Source organism: Dermacentor variabilis, chromosome 11, assembly GCF_050947875.1.
Source record: "Dermacentor variabilis isolate Ectoservices chromosome 11, ASM5094787v1, whole genome shotgun sequence".
In the NCBI taxonomy this organism is placed as follows: Eukaryota; Metazoa; Arthropoda; class Arachnida; order Ixodida; family Ixodidae; genus Dermacentor; species Dermacentor variabilis.
This window is the reverse complement of record NC_134578.1, coordinates 124,778,002-124,804,190: the sequence shown is the minus strand read 5'-3', so window position 1 is coordinate 124,804,190 and position 26,189 is coordinate 124,778,002. Positions and strand designations below refer to the sequence as shown.

General features: G+C 50.1%; 1 protein-coding gene across 1 annotated transcript in view; it reads left to right on the top strand.

Moving 5' to 3' along the window:
* LOC142564195 (putative cytochrome P450 301a1, mitochondrial) overlaps nt 1–20,383 on the top strand; it is a 208,962-nt gene extending 188,579 nt beyond the window's left edge. Inside the window, exon 9 of the mRNA XM_075675099.1 lies at nt 20,149–20,383. Coding sequence (XP_075531214.1) covers nt 20,149–20,268 — 120 coding nt within the window. The 3' untranslated portion in view covers nt 20,269–20,383. The remainder of the gene's footprint in view (nt 1–20,148) is intronic.
* Nucleotides 20,384–26,189: the final 5,806 nt, after the last annotated feature.

The window sequence follows — 26,189 nt, the reverse complement described above, 5'->3', positions numbered from 1 at the left end:
AGCGGGAGCGTCCCTGTGGCCGTAGGGAGGAGGGGAGTCGGTGCTTCTTGTAGAGGAAGCGCGGTCGGTGAGGTCACGCGCAGCCTCGTGAGCAGACTCATTGAGGTTCGGGGGAGCACCCTCGACCGACCCTACGTGAGCTGGAAACCAGTGGATTGAATGATGCGTGAGAGCATCTCGACTCGAGCTGCTAAGAAGACGAGCAGCTTGCTTGGCGATGCAACCCTTCTGAAAAGCCCTAACTGCTGTTTTGGAATCGCTATATATCTCGGATCCACGACCGTCTAGCAGGGCGAGGGCGATGGCGGCTTGTTCGGCGACACCGGGGTCTGAAGTGCGAATGGAGGCGCAGTTGGAAATCTTGCCGCTGGAGTCGACCACAACGATGGCAAAGGTCTTCCCATCGCTGTACTCCGCGGCGTCGACGAAGCCTGCTCTAATGTCTCGTTGCTTGATCTGTTTGAGGATGGCTGCTGCTCTGAGCCTTGCGTCTGCCCTCGTTATGGACGGAATGGACGTTTCGGGGCACAGGCGCCACTTCGAACTTGTCTCGAATGCACCTGGGGATCGGGGTACTGACCATCGGGAATCCCGCAGGTTGGTAACCCAGCTCTTCGAGGATGTGTCTACCTGCCGCTGTGGTGCTCAAGCGAGTGAGTTGCGCGCGTTCTTGGGCTTCGGCAATCTCCTCGGCAGTGTTATGCACCCCCAGCCTAAGGAGATCCTCGGTATGGGTCCTGATGGGTAGCCCGAGAGCCCTCTTGACCACTTTGCGGATGAGAGCGTTGAGTTTGTCTCGCTCCGCTCTGAGCCAGTTATGCATAGAAATTGTTTACGTAAAGTGACATAGTACGAATGCATTGATAAGCCTGAGGAGATTGTTTTCTTTCATTCCTCGGTGCCGGTTTGCTATTCTGCGAACGAGGCGGAAAGCGTTGTCCGTCTTTGCGATGATCTTGCGGAGAGCCGTTCCGTTCCCGCCGTTGAATTCGACAAACATGCCCAGGACCCGAATAACGTCAACCCTGGGTATCACCCCCCCGTCACAAGTGCGAAGACTGATGCTGCTTTCGGAGACTGGCTTCCAATCTTTGGGTCTGCCTCCCTTCTCTTTTCTGTAAAGCAGAAGCTCCGACTTGGCGGGGGAGCATCGAAGTCCGGTGGGGCGGAGATACTCCTCGATCACGTCTATCGCCTCCTGCATGGATTCTTCGACTCTGCCCTCGCATCCGCTGGAGCACCATAAGGTGATGTCGTCGGCGTATATGGTGTGCTTGACGCCCTCTACGCGTGCCAACCTCTCGGAAAGACCAATCATACAGATGTTGAACAGGGTGGGTGAGATGACGGCGCCCTGAGGAGTGCCCCGCCCTCCGAGGGGCACATCGTTGGAGCGGAAGTCCCCAATGCGAATATCCCCTGCAGTTCCATTGCCAAATGCGAAAACTCTCTTTGGACCTATCCATTATGGCGGACCGGATGGACTACCACCTAACGGGGCAGTTAGGGCTGTGCAAAGACTGGGACCTCCTGACGCCGCTCTGGTTGGATATTAAGTCTAGCTTCCTTTAGTATGGCGGGAACGGTGAGCGGTTGTACGACGGAGGCGGGTGTAGCCATTCGCGCCTCAATGGCGTCTATGCGATCAGCGAGAGCTCCGAGGCCCCTGTTGGGGTCTCCGAGTGCAACCTGAATTTGACGAACGTTATCGGTGAGACAATTGACGCTAGCAGTGACCTGTTTGAGGCCATCTGCCAGCCCAAAGAGAGATTGCTTAATCTCGCTGACTTCTGAGGACATCGCTCCCGATTCACCTGTTTGTTTTACTACTGCTCTGCGTTTGGAGGACGTCGCAGTACCGTCTACTGGGGCTGGGATTGGAGTCTCTGTGGCCCTGCCTGGCGCACCGTTATCAGACGCATTCGTAACGAGTTTCCGAATCTCTGCCATTTCGTTAACTAGCCTCTTGATCATGCTCTTGAGGTCGTCGTTTTCTTTTCGTAAGCGAATGACTTCCGCGTCCCTAGCTCGCTCTGGGTGTGGGTCATTACGAGCTGCCTGAGCAGCTTCTATATTGGCACCGGGCTTGGGACGTGCCAGATCGGCCCAAAGGAGGGTCGGCTGCTTCCCCAAACGTGTGGAGGCCGGCTGAGGTCCAGATGCTGGCTGGGTTCTGCAACCTGGGCGGCCCCTAGAGCCGGATCTGGATCTTGATCGGACTCGGGATCTTGACATCGACCTGGCCCTGGAGACGGAGCGGCTCCTGGTGCGACCCCTGGAGCGGCCACGAGACTTGGATCTCCCCCTGGACCGGGAGCGGCTGCGACCGTATTGGCGTTCAGGCGATGCTTTCCGGGCTTGATTCGCGCCCTCCATGGGCGGGAAATGTTCGGCGTTGAGGGCGCGGGAGCGTTCCCCCCGTCTGCGCCTGACGAGATATGGCGTCTGAAATCGTCGCTTGCACTCCTTGGCGGCGGTAAGGTGGTCGCCACCGCACAGCTTGCATTTGGGATCGCACCTATGCTGGGCGTCAGGGTTTGCTTCTCCGCATCCTCTGCAGATGGCGTCGTTGGGCGAAGGGCAGACGTCGGAGCGGTGCCCGAGCCTGCCGCAGCTGTAACACACGTCCATTTGCTTGCGAAATGAAGTGCACCTGACGATAGTGCCGCCGTAGGAGACAAAATTTGGCACTCGGTACCCCTCGAACAGGACCACTACGGTGCCGGTGTTCTTGATTCTTTTGGCGCCCAGCGCCGTGGGATTTCTCGGGTTTACGAGTTTTTTGTCGAGCACCGCGGGCCCGTCGGTAAGGGAGACGCCTCGGATGACGCCCTTGCACGTGTAGTGGGGGGCGGCCTCGTAGGCGCTCACCTCGAAACGTTGACCGGCGACGGAGATGCCTTCGATGCCGACGTAGCGTGCAGCGTTGTCCCGGTTTGGTGTGCTGATCACCATTATGTTTTGTTGAAAGTTGGGACACATCGTGTCCGTGTCTCGCGACGCCGGATCGAGCCCGGCAGCCTGCCATATGGCGTCGGCGACTGCGGTAGGTCCACACTTGCTGATACACAGGCCTCCCCTGGGCCGCACGACGATCTTTGCCTCTTCTTTGGGCAGCGGAGGCATCCTGGCCTCTCGAATTATCTTGCTTTTAATGCCCGCGCGGTCGGCGGGACGCCGAGCGTTGGAACCGGCGTTATGCTGAACGTCGGCCGCACTGGCATTGGCCGCATTTCTCTTGCTCCTTAAAGAACGTCTGGCGGCAACGAGCTGCCACCCGGAGTCTTTAGTGAAGTCCTCGGGGGATAAAAACTCCCCTTCCACCTCACACTCCATCACAAATTCCGTGGAAAAAGCCTCTGACGAGAAGAGGTGGGCGAGCGATGCCTCGCCTCGCGAACCCTAACACGGTTAGGCTCAGCACACAGTGATGGCGTAGTCGAAAGAAAAACGGGAAGAAATGTCACAAAAGTCCACCCACCCACAAATGTCGGGTATCGGCGTGTTCCTCGTGACTTCACAGATCCGGAAATGTGGAAAGTTCAGGGGTACACACTCGAAAAACATCCGAAAACGATGGCAAAAAGCGGGAGCCGAGCGAACCACGTGATAGAGAAATCTGCCTTATATAACCAACCCTTATAGATAGCTTTCATTGATTACCAGATGGATGAGATAGTTGAAGTGGGTGAGGAGTTCTATAGAGATTTATAGAGTACCAGTGGCACCCACGACGATAATGGAAGAGAGAATAGTATAGAGGAATTCAAAATCCCACAAATAGCGCCGGAAGAACTAAAAGCCTCGGGAGCTATACAAAGGGGGAAGGCAGCAGGGGAGGATCAGGTAACAGCAGATTTGTTGAAGGATGGTGGGCAGATTGTTCTAGAGAAACTGGCCACCCTGTATACGCAATGCCTATTCAATCGTTTTGTAAAGTGTGGCTTATTTTATTTGGCCTTAAAACACAGCATTTCAAGCGGTATGTGCAAATAAGTAAGGAAGAAGAGTTTTCTTCTATATGGTAGTCACAATTCAATCACGGAACGCGAAGTGTTTCAGGATAAAAAACGTTGAAAGTGTTCTCACAGTTGCCGTGTGATATTAGCATGTTCACCCCTTTTAAAAAAATAAACATTTCCTACATTATATGGATTATGGCGTGAATACGGACACGTAATGGAAGCAAATCCATCATCGGGGTCCTTGATGCATGGCAGTGTACTCATTGAGTCCTCTAATTGGAAGAATAAGAGAATGAAAGGTCTAGGAGTAGAATAAGCGGCACCGTAATATAGCGTAGGGACATCAATAAACCGAAGAAAACCATCAATGGTAATGAGATCATTAAAATAGGTGTGAAGAGAGAAGCTAAGAGAAAAGGTGGTCAACTTATCCACCCAGAGAACGTCAAGCTTATTAACATCACCGTCAATCAGAAACTAGTCGGTGGATCTTTTTTGGAATAAATTGTAATGCAAATTAATTAACTGACCGCTATCGCTACTTGGCGAAGTATAAAATACCGCAACAGTGAAGTATTCGCCAGGACAAACAGAATCCTACAGCAAACTCTCTCATAAAACATGTCATCCAAGCCGATGCCGAAGAAAGGTATGCCTTCCCTCCTTTGAAGAGTACAAATACAACCAAGCGAACTGCCTTCCTGACGTGTTGACAGACACGTATTCCGCAGCAAAGACGTACGCGATTACGACCGACTCGTCAAGGCATCATTCGCAGCCAGTCACAACATCACAGTGCAAAGTTGATAACAGAGCTTCAAGTTCGTCTGTTTTCTCTTGTGCACTCTTGCTGTAAAGCGGGAGCCGTATGACGTAAAACTATTCCATGATGATTTTACTCTAATCTCTTTACGTAAAACCTATGTAATCACCGATGCAATCATAAGGGAAGAATCCGCAGCCTTGTCTGAGCAGCCGAATCAACTATTTCCTTGTTTGCAGGTAGTCACTTCTTCAAGGGAAACTTGTATTGCCGAAATTGCACCGTCGGTGTGGCTGTCGTAGCGAAAAACTCAAGCCACGCGAAAATAAAAATTGCTTGTCGAGCTGCGGTTGCGAGACCAAGAGGCTAACCGATTCAGCCACTTTGGGTTCATCATACGCGCCCTTTAAAGTGGGCTTTACTGCGCATGAATAAGTACACGCAGCGCAAAGTGCGATCCAATCACAGGACGTCCCCTCCCTGCGCAGGAGGTAAATTGTGCGAGTGCGTGTTCGCTCGCCTCGCGCCCGCCGTGTCCCGCAGTTCAGGCCCGGCAGTCAGATGGAGAGGCCGCGTTTGGTTCGATCTGCCGAAGAGCAGGCTGCGTTTCATGAATGCCACCGGGAACTCGCTCCAGAACGGGCTGGTTGCCGACGTGCCAACCTCGCCGTGAGGGATCGCGAAGCGGAGGCGTTACGACAACGAAGAGCCGCGGATCCTGGTCTTCGCTTGCACCTTTTTCAGAGTAGTGCAAGGGTGGTCAAGTTTTGTTTGCGTTGATAGCAAATGACATTGCATATTTAGACATCTGTTGTTCTTATCTAATTGGCTGACAAGAGGCGAAAAGTGCGCAGAAGTGAAGGGTGTTTCGGTTGGGCAAAGTTAGCACAGTGAAAACATAGATAGCCGCATAAGGAGGGTTGTGCCGACCTCGGCCATTGGTGCGCTTCCCCTTGCACAGCTTGCGGCGACTGGTTGAAATCGCACAGGCGGGCAACAGAAGGTTTCAAATGCCTCCTAAACGGATCCTCAGTGAAAAAGAGTGGGAAAAACAATGCCGTACACCTGCCGAAAAGGCTCCGCAAAGTTACACTGGCACAAATGTTTTTAATTTGCGCAGACCAGTCCATTCTCCCCGACAGCTCCGAACAGGCAGAGCCACAGCCATCTGCGAGCAAGCGATTTGCTATTCCTATCGCAACGTAACAAATAGGAAAGGGCTAACGTCGAAGAAGGCGTAGAATCGGAAAATAATTGATTCCTGAAGGTTTCCTATGTACACGTCATGTCAGATGGCGAGTTATAAACAGTTTTCGTCACCGGGAAATCGAAGCGCACTCGATCGTGCTTTCCAAGCAACAGTGGAACGAGGTGTGCGCGTCGGTAGACGGACAAATGAGAACCGGGCGCAAATAGAACCGCCTAAAGAAACTGTTAGACGACAAGCAATCCAAAGGCAATCACAGATTGGCAATTGATAGGATTTTACACAAACAAAAGGAGCAGGGCAAAACGGAGAGCGAGTTTCTAAAGGAGCTGGCCGAGACGTATCTGCCAATGGGCCCGTCAGGCGATGGCGACTATCCACAATACGCCGGCACAGAGGTCGAAGAACTCGACGCGCCCTTCACGGAATCGGAAATTTGGGATGCCTTACAAGGCCTCAACGGACGCTCCGCGACGGGCCCTGACGGGGTCTCGAATAAACTGTTAAGAAACCTAGACGGAAAGTCGGTCGAGAAGCTCACCGAAGAAATCAACAGAGCGTGGGAAACTGGACAAGTACCAGAGGTCTGGAAAGAGGCCTCGGTCATACTAATACCAAAACCAGGTAAACCACTTGCACCGGAGAACATGCGGCCAATATCGCTGACCTCTCTATGTACCGCTGACATCGCGGTACATAGAGAGAGAGGACCTCTTCCCACATAACATGGTGGGCTTCAGACCGGGCCTCTCCACACAGGACGTAATGTTACAACTCAAAAAGCACATAATCGACGGCATAACCAGAGACACCAGGGGCATACTGGCATTGGACCTAACGAAAGCGTTCGACACGGTGAAACACAGATTTCTAATGGAAACGATCTCGGTGATGGGGCTCGGCCGGAAATTCCACTCCTAAATAGGCTCCTTCCTCAGAGACAGGAAAGCCACGATCAAAATAGGACAGGCCACGTCCGATTGGTAGACGCTGGGCGCGAGGGGCACCCCACAAGGGGCGGTGCTCTCCCCACTATTATTCAATCTAGCGTTGAAAGGGCTCTCGGACCAGCTGACGAGAGTGACCAACGCCAATCACGCCCTGTACGCAGACGATATTACGGTGTGGTGCCCGGGAGGGTCCGACGCAGAAGTCGAGCGGGCTCTTCAAGAGGCGCTGGACACAACGGAAGAGTACCTGAAGGAAACGGGACTCCGTCTGTCACCCGGCAAATCGGAACTGTTGCTCTACAGGCCCTCGAAACAAGGCATGAGGAATTTGACGCCGATCGATCAAATACCAATCAAATTACACACGAGTGCCGGTCAGCCGATCCCCAGAGTGGAGACTATAAGAATCCTGGGGCTGCTAATTGAGGCTAAAGGCGGTAACACGCAAACGGTCATGAGACTCACGTCCAAAGCGAAGAACATGCTCCGGCTGATCCTCAGGGTGACCAACCGCAGGGGAGGGCTCAGCGAGAGCAATCTCATCAGACTTTACCACGCCTTCCTCATGAGTCACGTAAATTACGTAGCCTCGGCGCTAAAATTGACCAAGAGAGACGCGGCCAAGATAGACACACTGATGCGCAAGAGCATCAAGAGGGTGCTAGGTCTTCCGATCAGTACAAGCACGGAGTGGCTTGATCGGCCAGGGGTCCACACTTCGCTAGCAGAAATCATCGAAGCACAGACCAAGGCACAGGTCGTGAGGCTGTCGACCACCAGGGCCGGCAGACGCATCCTAGAAGAAGCAGGGATAAATGCAGAGGCAGAGTGCAACGCACGCAGCGTCGCGCTCAGCGCGGCGGTCAGGGGCACTTTCAAGGTATAACCGCTTCCGAGAAACGTCCACCCGCAATTCAACGAGGGGCGCCGAAACGCGAGGGCCCAAGCACTGCTAAAATCGACCGCCAACTGTCCGGGACCGCCAACTGGCGGCATTTGTAGACGCGGCCCAGTACGGGCGCAGCGACCGGTACGCGGCCGTCTCGATACGCTGGGATGGTACGATCATTAACGCAGCATCGGTCAAGGGGGTAACGTCCGAGGTGGCCGAACAGGTGACAATAGCCATGGCAATGAGGGTCCCCGAACGTCCTTACGTATACACAGATTCGCGATCGGCGGCCAGAGCATTCGCCTCAGGCTCGATATCGTGGAAAGCGGCGGCCGTCCTCGGCAGTGAGGGAGCCGCGGGTCATCACATCCTCAAATGGTTTCCAGCCCACATGGGGGCCGACGTGCACCCCGACTTTCCCAACGCCAACGAGCTGGCACACGGACGCGCGCAAGGACTCACGCACCGCGGCGATCGTGGCGAGCGAAGTGGCGGGGAGAAGGGGAGCACCGAGACTCGCTGCTCACCTTCAACGAAATAACAACGCACTATCAGCTGTCGAGGAGGACCTTCCCACTCCCCCACGCTAAACTTACTAGAGCACAGTCATCTATATTCAGAATGCTGCAAACAAGGTCGTTCCCCTCGAGAGGTAGAATGAGCCTTTATTCACCGGACGTAGAGCCGCAATGTCCGGATTGCGGCGAATCGTACTGCTCGCTATTGCACATGCTTTGGCAATGCTCCGCGTTAAGCGGCACCGTGTTCAGCAAAGAAGAAGACTGGATGGACGCCCTGCGAAGCGACGACCATCAGACCCAGCTCCGGGCCGTCCAGAGGGCTCACGAAAGGGCGGAGGCTCACGGGCTTCCCGTCCCAACGTGGGTGCGGCCCGCGACCCCCGCCGACCACTAAACCAAGAGTGGGTGGGAAGGGGTTCCTCAGGACACAATAAAGTTATCTCCTCCTTGCGTAACGGACAGCCGAGGTGGAGGTGATCTGAAAAATGTTTCACCAATCGCTCAGGGCTACTGGCTGTAATGGAATAGAAGCAGTCTGGAATAGGTTTATGTTACAGCACGAATGCAGTACACTAACAGTCGCATTGAACAAAAAATTGCAAGCCGAAACACGAGAATGACATTTAGACGAGGCGTGAAAATTGCTGCTTAAAAGAAACAACAGAATTCATTCAAGGCTTGTATATATAACACAGGCCATCACTAATAATCTTGTAAATTGCGATGATTTTCCCTTATTCAACTCAAGCTGCTTCCTTCATGCAAATCGGATTCACCGAGAAAAGTCTTCGCGATTAAAACCTTTGTTCCTTTCTGCTTGTAGGATTCCTCCAAAAACCTCTTCTTTATTCTTAAAACTCAGAAACCGGATTATAAATGGGCGGTTTTATCGTCGTCCACGTCTCTATTGCGATTACCCTGCGGTGCCGTTTATATTATTGCGATAGGAATTACATGCACATTCCGGGCGAATTATCGCCGTTTTTTGCCGTCGTTGTCGCTGTCGCGATTTTCAGTTTGTCTACGGGGTTGTGGACGTCCTTCTCTCTGATGCGGAAACTAGAAATTTTCTCGTCGCGATACGTAATCCGGTGGGGTCGGGTTTTCGTTGGCAGTGAAGACGCGACGATACTGTCACAGAGGAGAAAGGCATCCTAACGTTTCGCCAGCTTTTTCAAAACAAAGGGCGTTTGCTTGCAATGATGCAGCGCTGGCGAAGGACGGAGGGCAGTCATGGTGCGTCGGAGCGGGGCCATGAAATGGGAGGGCTCTGAAGTCGCCGTGACATGCCCTGCCGAAAGCAATTTCCCGGGAAGGCGCTGTAGACTAGTTTCGTACTAGTCGCTGGAATCTCGGGCATGAACGTGGCGCGAAGACGCAGGACGATAGCTGGGGAAGCCTCACGATGGCACATGATGACTGCTTTGAACTGCCAGTTAAAGTGTCCGATCGTTCCGTTGCCAGAGTGGTCGTAACGTGTGGTCCTCTATCACTCAAAACCAGTCACGAGCCCGAGGACTCTGAAGATTTGCACTTGGTACTGCCATCCTTGACCAGTTATGACATGACGAGTGGTGCCGAAATGGGATATTCAACCAGCAAAGACAGTTGTCGCGACCTATATTGCGGTAGTCCCTACGAGACGTTCTACTTCAGGACATCGTGTCAAAGTTCAATGGCAGGGAAAAAAGGGATTAATGATGCCTAGGTTAACGTGTTGCATGTGTTCTTAAGGCTGGCAGAATACTACGCGTGACGAAATGAGGTGCCAGGAATTTTTGCCTCATTGGCAATGAATGAAGGTGCGCGACCAGGTACGACAGTAACGCTGCATAAAGGGCCAAACGTAGCAGTAAGCCACGCCGCACGTTGGGGCGGGGATGAAAGGATGGCTGATGTTTTGCAGCTGGTTGAAGCGCCCAGGACAGTATGTTGGAGGAACGTAGAGTCTGGCTCCGTCCAGTGGATACATCGCAGTGGACAATCATTTTTGACTCAGGGACGGTGAGCTGCTGCATCTTCAGTGAAGAGTCACCCATGGTCAGTCACCGATGAAGATATGATGGCGGAAGCACGGAAGAATGCGTTAGCGAACACATCTTTGCCATTGACATACTGAATATCAATGGTAAACTGGCCGATGAACGACCGCTGGCTGAGTTCGACCGGCGGAAGTTTATCCCAGTGTTGAGACAATACGTATGTGGCAAGTTTGTGGCTAGTATAAATGTGCAGTGCTATAGTTTCGAGGATGTGACGAACGTGGACATGCACCCCGCAGATGGGAAGGAGCTGTATTGAATCAGCAGGCCATTTCGTCTGCGCCATGGTCAGAGTTGTGTCGGTTGAACTGGCGGTGTAAGCAGTCATCTTGAGTGTGGCGCGTTTCGTGAAGAAAACGCCTATGGATTCCAGGATTTGTTCACGCGTTGTTTAATAACTGCTCCGACGGCGGTGTTCCGTGAGGAGTGCCGATGGAGCGTCCGATTCTAGATGTGATAGCAGAGTGGCATCATAAATGTTGATGTCCACGTGAAGGATTCCGGACCTCGCACATCAGCGAAGGTGTCGTGGAGAGGAGCTTTATACGCGGCTGTTTTTAGCAAGAACTACCTGTCAAAGTTAAGCACGCCAAGGAAACGGTATATACAACTGGTGGTGTTGAGCTGAGGATAATTTGGTAGGATCAAGAGGCGCTAACGTAAATTGCAGTCCCTTCTGCGGAGAATTTTAGCCAGAAAAAGAAACAGAAATTAAATTCTGGTGTTTTATATGCGAAAAACACAATCTGATTATGAGGCACGCCGTAGTGGGGGACTCCAAATTGATTTTGACCACCTGGGGTTCTTTAACACGCACATAATGAACGGTACACGGGCGTTTTTGCATTTAGCCTCCATCGAAATGCGGCCGCCGCAGCCGGGATTCGATTCCACGAACTCGTGCTCAGCAACGCAACGTCAAAGCCGCTACGCCACCACGGCAGGTGCAGTGAAAAACGTGGACGACGGTTACGCCTTGCGAGGTCTTCTGCAAATTCATGGTAAACGAAGTGCTTGAAAAGTAGTTGCAGATACTGAGGGTGGTCCTCAGCGTACCTAAAGAAGACCAGTATGACGCACAGATAAAAGAAGCAAGAATTGAGGCCGCGGACGACTTCATCGATGAAACGTCGAAGGGTTTGTTCCGTATTCCTCAAGCCGAATCTCATGAATAGAAGCTCGAACAAACCATATGACGTCTTCATAGCAGCCCTCGGAACGTCGCTGGCTTTGGCAGCGATTTGCGTGTAGTCTTTGACTAGATCAAACACAGAGAAGGCGTGCCAGCCGTGTATGGGGTGTGTGAAGCACTGTATTTGACGAACGGGGTATATGTCGGCAATGGTGATCCCCGAAGCGTCACCAACAGACGGTCTTTGCTATCAGGTAAGGCTCCGATGCTTACGGTCGCTCAGAGCGGCGGGCGACTTCTTTCGTGGAGCATCCATTCGAAATCACTTTGGGTGATTCGCCGGCTGTCAGGAGTTAGGCGACAAGCGCGGCAGGAAACAGCAGGGCCCGCAGTGGTAGGGATGTCGCAGATACTGTTCTGGTGTGCCTCGCGTAGAAGCCCGCTTTGACAAGTAAGGTGGGGAAATTCGACAAGAAGGGTGTGGTAAGTCAACGGACTTTCTGCGGTTATCGCCCTAATGCATAACTGTTGGCGATCCGCTGACCTCGCGAACAAAGACGTGTTGTAGCGTAGATATCGTGGTTGCGTCATCAGTCAGGAAGAAGATTGTAGTATGCCAGGAAGTTGACTCAACGATTTCCAAAAAGTCGACGATAACGCAATTCCAAGAAAAACGACGGCTTTGGTTTATTGAGTTCGATGGGCAGGTAGCGCGGCCCGTAGGATTTGACGGTGGACGGGTTCGTTGCACTGAGCTCGAAGGACCTACACAGACAGTTACCGTGCAGGTAATCTCATGGATTACTGCAAATATCCGCACCATAGTGGATCAGAAACCGCTGTGATGCTTTTATTCGTACCAAAAATATGACGCCTTGCAGGTTGCCAGTTTGCGGCTATGTTTATGAGCTGCCGTGGCTTCCCTGGCGTGCAAGACAATAGTATTTGCGCCTTTTGTCCCGTAAGCGTCGGTGACAGTAGTAGCGGCTGGTAAACACCCGGCTGCGATGAGTTGCAGTCGCGGGTTTTCAGGGCGCTCGTGGGGACACGACTGCGGGCTTTGTTGCTGATGCTATTGAATGGAGCTGAGCAGTCTGGTAACGACCTCAACGTAGTGAACCAGCGCGCAGGCGTCTGGAACTTCGTTGATAGCCTCAACAAAGGAAGATAGCGATGACAGGGAGACGTCGGTGATGCGGTCAATGACCTCTGGTAGTTGGTGTAGCGGTAGCGCTACTGAACCTGGAGAATGGCTTGGACGTGTGCTTGTAGTCGTTGAAGCCACAACGTTCGGCGGTAGACGGCGTGAATTGTCGGTGTGCCGGCGAGGGCACATATGTGGCGGATAAACTGCGATGGCTGGCGGTCGAGGGTTCTTCGCACTGGAATAGTTGACGCACCTTTTGGTATTGAAAAAGTGACAGCCGAGAGATGAATTCAGCATTCAGAGGCCTGTAAAGGCCGGCAGCTAGTGGGTTGAGGAGGATCTCCTTGATTTGAGCAGCGCAATGGGTATCGATATGGGCAATGATGTAATCGTAGCACGTTCGGTCATGGGTAATGAGCGCTAGGGAGAACTCGGCCAACAACTGCACGAACCACACTTCAGGCGAGTCGTTACAAAACTCTAGACGTTTGCCAGTGACGCCGCAGACATCAGAGCTGGTGTAGAGAGTAGCCGCGCCCGCGGCAACAGCGTGCAAGACAACGAAAGCTTCAACAGGACCCGCAATGGCGGCCGCCAGAGATACTGCGTTGGCTTCGCCCGGTTAGAGATGCACGGAATTTCTGGCCACGTGCTACTGATTCTGGAACAGTCGCTTCTACTGTTTGAGTTGGTGCGTGTATTTTGGATCGCTCTCACTGCTCTGGAGGTCCGGCTGTAATTGTTGCGTATGTCGTCGAAGCGCTACGCGGACTTGCAAGTTGGCTGTGGCACCGCGTTGTGTTCGTAGTCCGGATCACCAGATGTGGGATTGCGAAGTGGGCAAATCCCAACATCGAATACCATATGGCGGTTGATTCCTTCAATACAGAACAATTGCTAAATGTGTGATAACATTGTCGAAGTAAAACAGCACCCGCAGCTATGGTTCGGATGAATCATGGTGAAGTGGCCCGTAATGAGCACTGGTGGTTTCTTGGCCCGAAACCTACTCATGTCTGACTATGGCTTAGTCCTGTAGCCGTGTCACGGCTCTTGAACTATTCACATGTCTTCCATTTATTTCAGCGCTTTTGTTATTTTGCACTATGTACTGTTTGAAAACTGTTTTAGATGTTATTGCGAGTCGGAATGCAGGAGTATGCGTCTCCTTTCACACATATGTTTAAATAGAGTGGGGCAGCGTGCAGTGAGGGGCACAGTTCATGTCTCATCTATTGCAAGATTTCGGAGACAATACCTCAGCCTGGTATGGCTGTAGAAACAGAACAGCCGTAGAGATACTGAAAATTGAGTGGTGTAACTACACTCGTTCGTGGTTCCAGTGGACTTTGCACGCTTCTTCTTAACACATGCTTAGTGCAATCTACGGTCAACTACTCCCAAGCCACAATGTACAGTGCGCGTATTTCAATATTCTGCGCTTTTCGTTCTCTAATCCCTGCCACTAAAGTAACATGAACTCGGGTGTACACTGCTCAAGAAGAGTTTTGGTCACCTTTTCCCTGGCATTGCTTACGACTAGGAGCCATATGGTGAGAGGCCATCAGATGGTCGGCTCACTGGCAGTGGAAGCGCTTATGTGTTAGGTCACGTTGCCAGGTGCATTTTCATTCGAAACAGCGTCTGTCGAAACTACCAGTTCTTGTGGAAGGAGGTAACCAAATGTGCTTTCGAAACAGACAAACCACCCCAACGAGCCTATTTTAGGTGCCGACAAAAACACTTCATATATAGGCACTACAGAGGCAGTGCTAAGGCGGTTCTGAGCGCATGATTTGCGCCTCGTAGACTAAATCTGTCGAATAAGGTTCTTTGAGTCGATTCCGTCCAACTATTGTGCTCGGAAAGAAAGAAAATTCGCAGGATTGACTATGTGCAAGATAACGTTTAAAGTGAATGCGGCCTATGATGCATGTATCTTGAATATAAGGAGGTGCAATATACCTAGGGGTCGAGCGCTAATGTTGTGGCAATGCTACTCGCTTTATAAAGCAAATGAATGTAACGTATCATTAACAAATAAAGCGTTTCATTGAGCGATATAGATAACGCGGCGATTCACCTCCCCATGTCAACGTGGGCGGTTGTGGCAATTTGTGGTCAGGATATTAGAATAAATTGGGATTACAAAAGGTTCACATTATAGGGCCCGTGAATGTTACGTAGGTACGAGGACATTCTTAGCGAAGCCTTCAGAGTTCATGTGTTCCACTGTCTAGTTGTCCAGATAGACAAGGAGAAAGAAAGGAAAGAAATGGAGAAGTCGGCGACCGAAATAGTTGGTAACCATAGAGAAGTGAAGAAGTTGGCATGAAAAGCAGCCAAGTTTGGAACGAAAAGTAAAGCGAACAAAAATTGCGTTTATTATACTCATTAGGTGCATTCCGCGTAAAGCGCAGAAATCGATATTAAATGTACTTCTCTGTTCCATCCCACGTCAGCAAGGAGAACATACATACGTATACGAAGATGATATGGCTTTCTTGGCATCAGACAGTCATAATTATTCCCGGTATAGTCACTACAAAATTACCTCTTCAACATGGAATTCTGTTTGGACAATACTTGCCTCTCCCTTAACGTTACACAGTACTTGATATTGCTTTTGCGAAAAGAAAGAACGTGCTTACATATCACTGTTACCGTGTAAATGCCAGTTAAGTATTTGGGTGTAATAAATTTAGCCTATGGACGGTGTAGTTAAGGTGGAGTAACAACAGTTCGTATGCCACGTAATTTGTGCAACATGCCCTCGGGGATGCCGAGAGATAATATTTTAATGATATATGAATTGTATGCGCGCGCCATTTTTAGGCTGTGTATTTTTATGTGTGTGTGTGTGCCAGTTAACAAATCATATTATCTTCTACTGCACCGGAAGGTCTTGCGACTGTGTTGCGGATTACCATATGTTCAGCCAGTAATGCGTTACACCAAGAAGTAAAGTGGCCCCTAATATGCAGATGCTGTTTACTGGTGGCACAAGCATTCCTAAATATGTATGAAGGTCATATTATCATTATTATTATTATTATTATTATTATTATTATTATTATTATTATTATTATTATTATTATTATTATATGAGAAGATTGGAATTCATGTTTATATCCCAGCCTGCATGATCTTTGGCCTACACTGGCATCGGCTCACCACAGCTGAGATTGTCCTTGTACAAACATTGCTTAATTATTGAAATGTGTGCATCAGCGAGATGCCAAGTATTGATGATGGGCTAGAGCCTCTAGAGATTATCTATGACAACATTCACCCGAAAATACTAACCATGTTTTTAGATTAACTGAAATGGCGTGTTACAAGTTGATTTATTGAGTTGAGCAATAAACGCTGTCGTGCACGCTTCACAGTGCCACAAAAAAAGGTTGGAGTCACTTTAGCCTAAGCTAAAGAGGATAAAGGCGAAATCCTGCGCGCTCTTGAGACTTTCATTACATTATCTGATATTGCAATTGGAATGCGTTTTTACTTCCTATTGTTTTCTCCCACTAAAAGTCGTGCGTTCGAGTGCCTTAATAGCAATGCCGTAATTAACTTCCCCTGAATTAACACCAAAGGTTCGACTCACGGCCATCAAGATGTTAATTCCAATCCAACTTGGAGATATGGCGGGTTCGACCGTATCTGCATGGTGGGTTCGAGTGCCCTAACAAATTTGTGGAAGGCGGCGCAAACAGGTATCTACCATGGCCACGGTTTACTGATACCAGTCAACCACGGCCGCCGCGGGATCACGGGCGCTGCAGGTACCGCGGCCGGTCAGCCCGAGCGCACTAGCGTGTTCTACTGGCGCACTACATGCACGTATGCCGTCTTCATCCTCACCGGCGCTTGAAGCGATAGTCATGCCACCATAGCACCCCCCTCCTTTAAGTGCGCAGCGCGATTGAAATATGTGCGAAAGGCACGCGCACAGAAGGAGGAAATACCGCAAACCCGCATACACGAGTGGCAACTCGCAGCGTGCGCCAAGACGTCCAGACAATGTCTGTGCAAGTCCCGCACTGCCGACGTCCGCGCGGCCAGCACGGTGCAACTCGGCGCAGCCACAGTGATGCCGTAGTACGAAATCGCGACCTGTCACAATTTCTGCTAGATGCCCGGGCCTAGTGGAAGTCCGAGCTCCGAAAGAAAACCATGATGCAGGTCGCGACTTGCGTGGAGATAGCGCAAACGTTGGTCAATCACGTTGTTGATGCAGAAGTGATTCTTCGACTGATTAAACCAGATAGCAGAGCTGCTCCTGCAAAACTTCGGTAGCACACGCGCAAGGTATGAGCACCGAACTTCGGAAGGCTCGCCTGCTGCTGCTTGCGGTGAAATCTCGAATGCAGATAGTATTCGGGTTGCGGTGGTCGCTGAAGGCATCACCAAGGTTGTGCTTGTGGCGTCGGCGTAGCTGCGACAGTGAAATTTGACCCTAGCGGAGCCAGTGAGAGAGCCTCTTAATCGGTGATGAGCGAGTTCCGCCCGAAAGGGAAGAGGACAGCTTGCGGGAACGTCCAAAGAATGAGAGTGGCGAGCCGTTGATTAGTCGAAAGCGCTTGCGTTTGGCCGAGTGAATTCCTTGGAAAGAGTCCGGGGGCAGCTGCCTTAAAGCTGGGGCGCAGGCACACGAACCGAGTAGAGGCTCGATGCTGGGGCCGGGGCGTGCTGACGATCGACACAGGTGGACGCATGCGATGTGGGACGACAAGACGCCGAATAACGTGACGGCTCAATGGCGAGAGCTGTTGTGACTGAGCGCTCGAGGTGGCATTGTGGGCAAAAGCCCGCAAGACCGCGTAGAAGTCGGAGCCGGTGGTGGAAGCTAGAGCCTGGAACGAAGCCGGAGCCAGGAACCTTGTTGATACGAAAATGGCCGTCCACCTGGATGAACCAGATTTCTGGCATGTCGATATAGAATTGCCCGACACCCTACAACCGCGGGATGTCAACCGGACCACGTGTGCCACGTCACTGTCGCCTTCGTAGAGTCGGCGTGTTGATGCTGGCACGGGTTAACAATTTGCGGGAGGCGGCACGAAGAGGTAGCCCCCGTAGCCACGGTTTATTTAGGCCGGCCAGACATGGTGGCGCTAGAGATTGCGGGAGCGGCAGCTACCGCGGCCCGTCAGGTCGAGCGCGCTAGTGTGTTCTATTCTCGCGCTACATGCATATGAGCCGTCTTGTTCCTCACCAGCTCTGAAGGCCATAGTCGCGCCGCTACAAACTCTATCTTAATGAACTGTGCCTTGATTCACTTCGTCTTAATTAACGCCAAAGGTAGTGGGTTCGACTCTCGACCTTCACCATGTCAATTCGAATCCAACTTATGTGAACTTTCACATATATGCCTTAGAGATATTCATCATGACACACTTTCTAATTAACAAGACACTGTTTGTTAACAAGACACAGTAACTGAACCATCGTTATTAAGCTGTTACCCAGCATCCTTACGGCTTTTCCTCCTAATAGAGGAATGATTGTGCACTGCGTTCGGTTTCCTTGTTTTCCCAAGGGGAATATGTGCACAGTTTTTTATACTGTATCAGCATGTAGGAAGTGAGCGTGTCCGTGGCTATGCAAGTTCAATATGGATATATATATATGTACGCTGTTGCAGCGTTTAATTTTCTTTGGTCTTTATCTTCTTTTAGGGAGGGAAGGGGCGGAGGGGAATAGGCTGGTTGCTTGGGCTAGTTGGTAGTTCATGATAAAAAATAACCTACAGCGCGAAGGACAAGGACTGCTAAAGACGACACACACAGCGCGGCATACACAGGTGTCGAGGGTTTGAAATCCCTCCAGGGTTTTGCGTGCAAAGCTGCTGGCTGTTGCTTTGGGGAAGGCAAAACATCTTTTCTGGGTTGGTGCAATGCGTCCCCTCAAAAATAGAATGCATAATTTCAACTAACCTTCGTCACTCTGGCGTCTTCGCTCGTCTAAAATTAGCTTACGACAGATAACTTAGTTTATCTAAATAAGTCAGTCGGTAGCAAATATCCAAGTCTTGTTCCAGTAACTCTTAAACGTGCGTTGCCTTCCTGCATTTGCAGGAAGTGTAGTTAGTCGGCGCTTTTAAGTGCGAGCTTTAGCTCGGAGCCTACTCCGATGCCTTCAATTCAAATGCATGTAACATGCAGAAATGCTTTTACGAGGCAACCTCCTGACCGATTTGAATGAAATTTATTGCACGAAAGAGCGCAATTTATTTGCTAGTGGCTGTAAAAGCAGAAGTTCCATTTACAGCGAGAAATGATTTAGAGGAATTCGAAAAAGAATTGGTTAGTTTAAGAAGCATGCAAGCGCAAATTGACAAATTTGCACCTCTGCATCAAAGGCGGATATCGCAGTTTTGCAAACGGAATCCGTCAAAGCAGCTAACGCGGGCAAATTCAGTATATGGAGTTATACCTTGCGTCAAGAGGTTCAAATGTTTATAAGGGCTTTGCAAAAGTACGACTTTCAAAACCAGGTGTAATTCCAACACGTGTAGTATTACATGAATTCGACAGAATTGGTACATCTTTTTATCGCTTAGTTACGTAGTCGTAAATTTGAAAGGTATTGCTTTATGAAAGTTTGCAATTTTCACGAATATTTATGTTTAAAAATGCAGGCCTAAATCTAATGTTCTGTTGCGACAGTGACTATATTTCAGTGTTATTTATGTGCGACTAAATTTATGGGATTTGGTTCCGTGGTTGCAAAGAAAAACAATTTCAACTTTCTAATGTATTCAAACAAGAGCCCAAGAGGAAAAGTTTCCTCTGAAGTCCCTAATATCTTGAAATAATGTGAATGACCAAGAATAAAATCGCCGAAGGCAGACTATGTTGTAGTAGTATTAAATATATAATAACCTCTTTTAGTAAGGCAATCAACATGGCTAGTTGATAGACATTCAAGGTTATGTTGCGCTTAATGCTAAGCTGATGGAAGAACTTAAGAACGAACATAAAATGTTCGACAATTACGATAGTGCCTAATGCGAAATTCGGGCGCATCTTTCTACGTGTTTTCATTTCGCGTTGTATTGAGGCAAAGAACTTGAGACCGAAATCACCGCGTCGACTGGCAGTAGGCCAGTGCAGTCAGCGCCTTCGCAGAGGAAGAGGTGGCATGGCAACGTCAGCATGGTGAGCGGCGTCAGAGCCAGTTGTGGAAGAAGACAACGACGAACGCGTGTGCAGTGGCAGGAGCGCGTTCGTGTGGTTACACCGAGGGGCGCGAACAAGGCAGAGCAGGCGACGACGGACATGCGAGCAGTGACACCCGCACGTTCGCACTGCTGCGCCGACGCTCAACCGAGGAACGAGCGCGTAAGAGCTGCCCGCTGAAAGAACAAGAGGGGGATGTTCGTTCTGTTGTTCTTTTATCTTCGTTCTTTAGTCCATCCGTCAGTATAGCGCAAAGCATAAACAATCATGGACAACTTGATTTTGTCTGCCCGACCTGTAGGCTTCTATGAAAGCTACAACTCCAACTTATCTTCTCTTCTGCAGGTGCTTAAACGATACCGCGTGGAGAACCATCATGGCGACATCGGTTTTCTTACGCAGTTCACCGGCAAGCCCGCAAAGCCAGCGAAATTCCGGTTTGTGGAACTGAACACCACAACTTAACCTCTATAAAGAATAAAAAAAAACTGTCGTCGCCTTTAACTCGTCATCATGAAGACTGCAGCGCTTACCTGAAGACAGAAACACGGTACCTAAATAAAGTTTTTTCCCACGTCCAGCTTAAGTGTCCGCTTCGTAAAGCCTGCATGTATGCACCTAAAGCGTGCATCGCAGTGTCGTTTGTCGCAATGCACAAAGTGCCAGACCACTGCCTATAACGTGTCATTTCTTATTTAAATACTCCAGCTATATGCGGGTGTTCTGGTGCGATAGCTGCAAACAAACAGGGACTTCCAGTCCGCCAGGGACTGCAACGGTGTTTCTACCGACGTCACGCACCACTCCGACGCTAATCACTTCAAGGCTGCTCTCGAATCACTGTTTTGTTAAACTACGCCCATCCCTCATGCAATACCCCATCTCTGGGGCCTTTGAGGTACAATAAATAAATAATAAATAAATAAAACACCCTACGCGATCCTGTGTTAACCTTTATAAAACGTTGTCTCGGTCACAGCCAGAAATTACAAAAATATATTCCCATCAGCATAACGAGAACGAAAAGACGACTGTCCCATGCTCGCTGCGCCCAAAATACGGCTACACCACAAGCGTCAAGCGAGGTAACGCAGCGCCGCATGTGCCCACACCACGTGCTGACAGAACGCCGGTTCTTGTTGGAAAATCGGCTGGATGGCAAGCGACAGGACGTGACGAAGAAGACTCGAAGCTCGAGAGCATTTTCTGTTTTTGTTGTATGTTAGAGTCTCTTTAGTTGACAGGTACAGGTTCACCCCGAATGAGACAGTTCTTGGCATAATTGGAATAAAAACAGAATGCCTACCAAAATGGGGTTGCCCGTGCGGAAGCCCAAAGGTTTAAGAATTTTTAAACAACTCCATTTTGGTCGGCGTTTTGTTTTTATTCCTATTATGCCAAATCTGTACTATTAGGGGTGAACCTGTGCCCATCAACCAAAATGGCGTTGTCCTTGTGGAAGCCCAAAGGTTCAAGAATTTTTATACTTGCGGCGGCTACTCAGGCTATGGGAGGCAAGACGCGGGCTCATAAAACGCTGGAAAAGACAGAAGCTAAACAGGAAACTCAAGAAGAAGTTAGCAGAGATCACAAAAAAGGCAGAGGAGACGTAACACAGCTGGCCAGGCAAAGGTGGCAGCACTTCTGCAGCTCACTGAACGGCACGCTCAGCACAGCCAAGACGTGGCGCATGCTAAAATCCCTCATGAACCCAACCAAAACGAAAACAGAAAGCGGCGCAGCAATCCAGAAACTGGTCCAGCAGCACGAAGGCTCCGACGAGGAACTACTGGAGGCAGTGCGTGCAAAATGCTACGGCAAAGACAATCCCAAAGGCTACGACGGGGAGTACCTGGGGACAGAGAACCCCGAGATGAACACACCGATTACAAGAGAGGAAGTTTACGCGGCACTTAGAGCGACAACCAAAAACACAGCCGCGGGCGCCGACAAGATCAGAAACTCCCTAATACGCCACCTCGGTGACGAGGCGATAGATCAGCTCATAGCATACCTCAAGGCACTGTGGGCAGACGGCACGATACCGAAGGAATGGAAGCACGCTGTCGTGGTGATGATACCTAAACCAGGCAAAAAGCTTCAGATTGAAAACCTGAGGTCCATCTCCCTCAACTCGAGCCTCGGCAAGCTCTACGAAAGAATAGTCACCAGAAGAATCCAACACCACCTGGAGGACAAGGAACTATACCCGCACAGCATGTTTGACTTCCGGGCGAACCTGTCAACACAGGACTTCCTGCTATAGATAAAAGAAGAAATCATAAACACGTTAGCTAGAGCAGGCGAAAACGTTATCGTGGCTCCAGATATCAAAGGGGCCTTCGATAACGTTAGCCACGAAGTCATCATAGAAGGACTGAACAACGCCAACTGCGGCAAGAGAATCCACGACTACGTAAGAGCCTTTCTGACCAAACGCACGGCAACGGTGGGATTGGGGGATCTGCGAAGTGACGTCTCTACCACCCCACGCAAAGCCACGCCGCAGGGCTCCATGATCTCACCAATACTCTTCAACATCGCTATGATCGGAGCGGCTTGACGACTCAGCAAGATTGATGGCATCCAGCAAGCAATATATGCTGGCGACATCACGGTCTGGGTCAATTGAGGCTCCCTAGGACAGAAGCAAGAAAAACTGCAGGAAGCGGCCAAATGCATGGAAGAACATGTCAGAGAAAGGGGCCTGGCGTGCTCCACCAAAAAAATCAGAAATACTGAGAGCGGGAAGAAACTCCACCAAGGAAGAACCAATAGTAAAACTAGAGGGACGAAACATACCTGAAAGGATCATGATACGCATCCTAGGCATGTGGATTCAAGGAAGCAAGAAATGAAGCCACAAAATCAACTTACTCAAAAAATCGACAGAACAAGTAAGCCGAATGATAACAAGGGTATCTCAAAGAAGAAGCGCAATGAGAGAAGGAGACACAATCAAGCTGGTCAGAAGCCTGGTGGTCAGCAGAGTCACGTACACGCTCCCGTGCCACAACATCACCAAGCACGAAAAAGAACAGACGGAAACGTTACTAAGGAAGGCGTATAAGAAGGCGCTACATCTGCCAAGAAACACGTCCAATGATAAACTGCTACTGATGGGTCTAAGAGACACCTTCGAAGAACTCGCGGAAGCGCAGCTCAATGCACAAATCGCTTGGCTCCAGCAGACTGCCACAGGCCGTAAGGTCCTAAAAAGAATCGGGCATAACACAGACGGAATGGAGGATCGGGCAGCTAGCATCCCATACAGCGCTCGCCAGACACTGGAGATAAGCCCCCTACCAAAAAACATGGACCCGAATCTCCACGCCGCCAGAAGGCAGGGGCGAGCAGATTACGTGGAACGAAACCTAGCCACACTAGAAAACACATTATACACAGACGCGGCTGTATACCCATAGACCGCAACACTAGATCTAATGTTTAGAGTCGCGGCAGCAGTGGTAGACCACAACGGAGAATCAATTAGCTGCGCGACCCTGAGAAACTGCACGGTAACGGAGGGGGAAGAAGTCGCCGTAGCTCTAGCGGCGCCTGAAGGTTACCGCAGGAACAAATCTCTGATTATGCTAACAGGCTCCAAAGCAACATGCAGGAACTACATACAAGGCAGAGTTAGTAAGGAAGCACTGAGAATTCTCCTCGAAACAGAGCCTCCTAATAAAAACATAAAACATAGGATCTTCTGGATACCGACACACACCGGTATAGAGGGCAACTCAAGGGTGGACCGCCTAGTTCGCAAACTCACGCACCGAGCAGTGCAGTCGGAAACCCTAGAGGCCCCCTTAACGGTGGAGCCGACGTTTGCAGAAATACTGACCCACAACAGTGGGAGGAGACTTAAACACCCCCCACCCCACACATCGCTCACACAACACGAGGCAGTCAGCTGGCGAAGACTGCGAGCAGGTACGTTCTTCAACCTGCACACACTACACAAAATGTTCCTTACCCAGTACAGGGATACATGTCCGTGGGGCGGGGCAACCCCCACGTTATACCACATCACGTGGGAATGGAAACGTAATTTCGCATTCCGTAAAGTAAATAACCCAAGTGCAGAACAATGGGAGGGTGTGCACATCAGCAGCGAGCTCGCAGCGCAACGGGCAATTGTGCAGCCCGCCTGCGAGGCAGCAAGACTCAGCCGCGCCCTGGAATGGGGGCGCCAACCTTGTAAAGCAGCCAGGGCTCAAGACATGAGGACACCGGCCCACCGCCAATGTCTCTGAAATATAGAGCAATTGCAGCGGTGGCGTAGAGGTAGAACACCCGCCTCGCGTGCAAGAGGTCCGTGGTTCGAATCCCGGTGCCGGCAATTTTCCACCGGATAAAAAAAAAAATCCGCGTGTTGATAAAATTGCACAAACAGGCCTGGAGTGTGGCCTGATCCCGGTGACCAGAACCGGTAACGCACTCCCTCACCAGAGCAGGATTGGCCACCCTGGTGCAGTACTTGGCCACAACCTCCTATGAACACAACAATCAAACCCCGGCCCTCAGTCCCCAGCAGCTGCGAAGCAACTGACCACGGCGGCGGTCAGACCTGCGACGCAGCAGAGGGTGCTAAGAATCACTGGCTCCGGACAGGCCGCCATTGGAATATGAACCTGGCAACGTTTAACGCTAGAACGTTATCTAGTGAGGCGAGTCTAGCAGTGCTATTGGAGGAATTAGAGGGCAGTAAATGGGATATAATAGGGCTCAGTGAAGTTAGGAGGCCAAAAGAAGCATATACACTGCTAAATAGCGGGCACGTCCTGTGCTACCGGGGCTTAGCGGAGAGAAGAGAACTAGGAGTCGGATTCCTGGTTAATAAGAATATAGCTGGTAATATACAGGAATTCTATAGCATTAACGAGAGGGTGGCAGGTCTTGTTGTGAAACTTAATAAGAGGTACAAAATGAAGATTGTACAGGTCTACGCCCCTACATCCAGTCATGATGACCAGGAAGTCGAAAGCTTCTATGAAGACGTGGAATCGGCGATGGGCAGAGTGAAAACTAAATACACTATACTAATGGGCGACTTTAATGCCAAGGTAGGCAAGAAGCAGGCTGGAGACAAGGCAGTGGGTGAATATGGCATAGGCACTAGGAATAGCAGGGGGGAGTTATTAGTAGAGTTTGCGGAACAGAATAATATGAGGATAATGAATACCTTCTTCCGCAAGCGGGATAGTCGAAAGTGGACGTGGAGGAGCCCGAACGGCGAGACTAGAAATGAAATAGACTTCATACTCTGCGCTAACCCTGGCATCATACAGGATGTGGACGTGCTCGGCAAGGTGCGCTGCAGTGACCACAGGATGGTAAGAACTCGAATTAGCCTAGACCTGAGGAGGGAACGGATGAAACTGGTACATAAGAAGCCGATCAATGAGTTAGCGGTAAGAGGGAAAATAGAGGAATTCCAGATCAAGCTACAGAACAGGTATTCAGCTTTAACTCAGGAAGAGGACCTTAGTGTTGAAGCAATAAACGACAATCTTGTGGGCATCATTAAGGAGTGTGCAATGGAAGTCGGTGGTAACTCCGTTAGGCAGGATACCAGCAAACTATCGCAGGAGACGAAAGATCTGATCAAGAAACGCCAATGTATGAAAGCATCTAACCCTACAGCTAGAATAGAACTTGCAGAACTTTCGAAGTTAATCAACAAGCGTAAGACAGCTGACATAAGGAAGTATAATATGGATAGAATTGAACATGCTCTCAGGAACGGAGGAAGCCTAAAAACAGTGAAGAAGAAACTAGGAATTGGCAAGAATCAGATGTATGCGTTAAGAGACAAAGCCGGCAATATCATTACTAATATGGATGAGATAGTTCAAGTGGCTGAGGAGTTCTATAGAGATTTATACAGTACCAGTGGCACCCTCGACGATAATGGAAGAGAAAATAGTCTAGAGGAATTCGAAATCCCGAAGGTAACGCCGGAAGAAGTAAAGAAAGCCTTAGGAGATATGCAAAGGGGGAAGGCAGCTGGGGAGGATCAGGTAACGGCAGATTTGTTGAAGGATGGTGGACAGATTGTTCTAGAGAAACTGGCCACCCTGTATACGCAATGCCTCATGACCTCGAGCGTACCGGAATCTTGGAAGAACGCTAACATAATCCTAATCCATAAGAAAGGGGACGCCAAAGACTTGAAAAATTATAGACCGATCAGCTTACTGTCCGTTGCCTACAAAGTATTTACTAAGGTAATTGCAAATAGAATCAGGAACACCTTAGACTTCTGTCAACCAAAGGACCAGGCAGGATTCCGTAAAGGCTACTCAACAATAGACCATATTCACACTATCAATCAAGTGATAGAGAAATGTGCAGAATATAACCAACCCTTATATATAGCT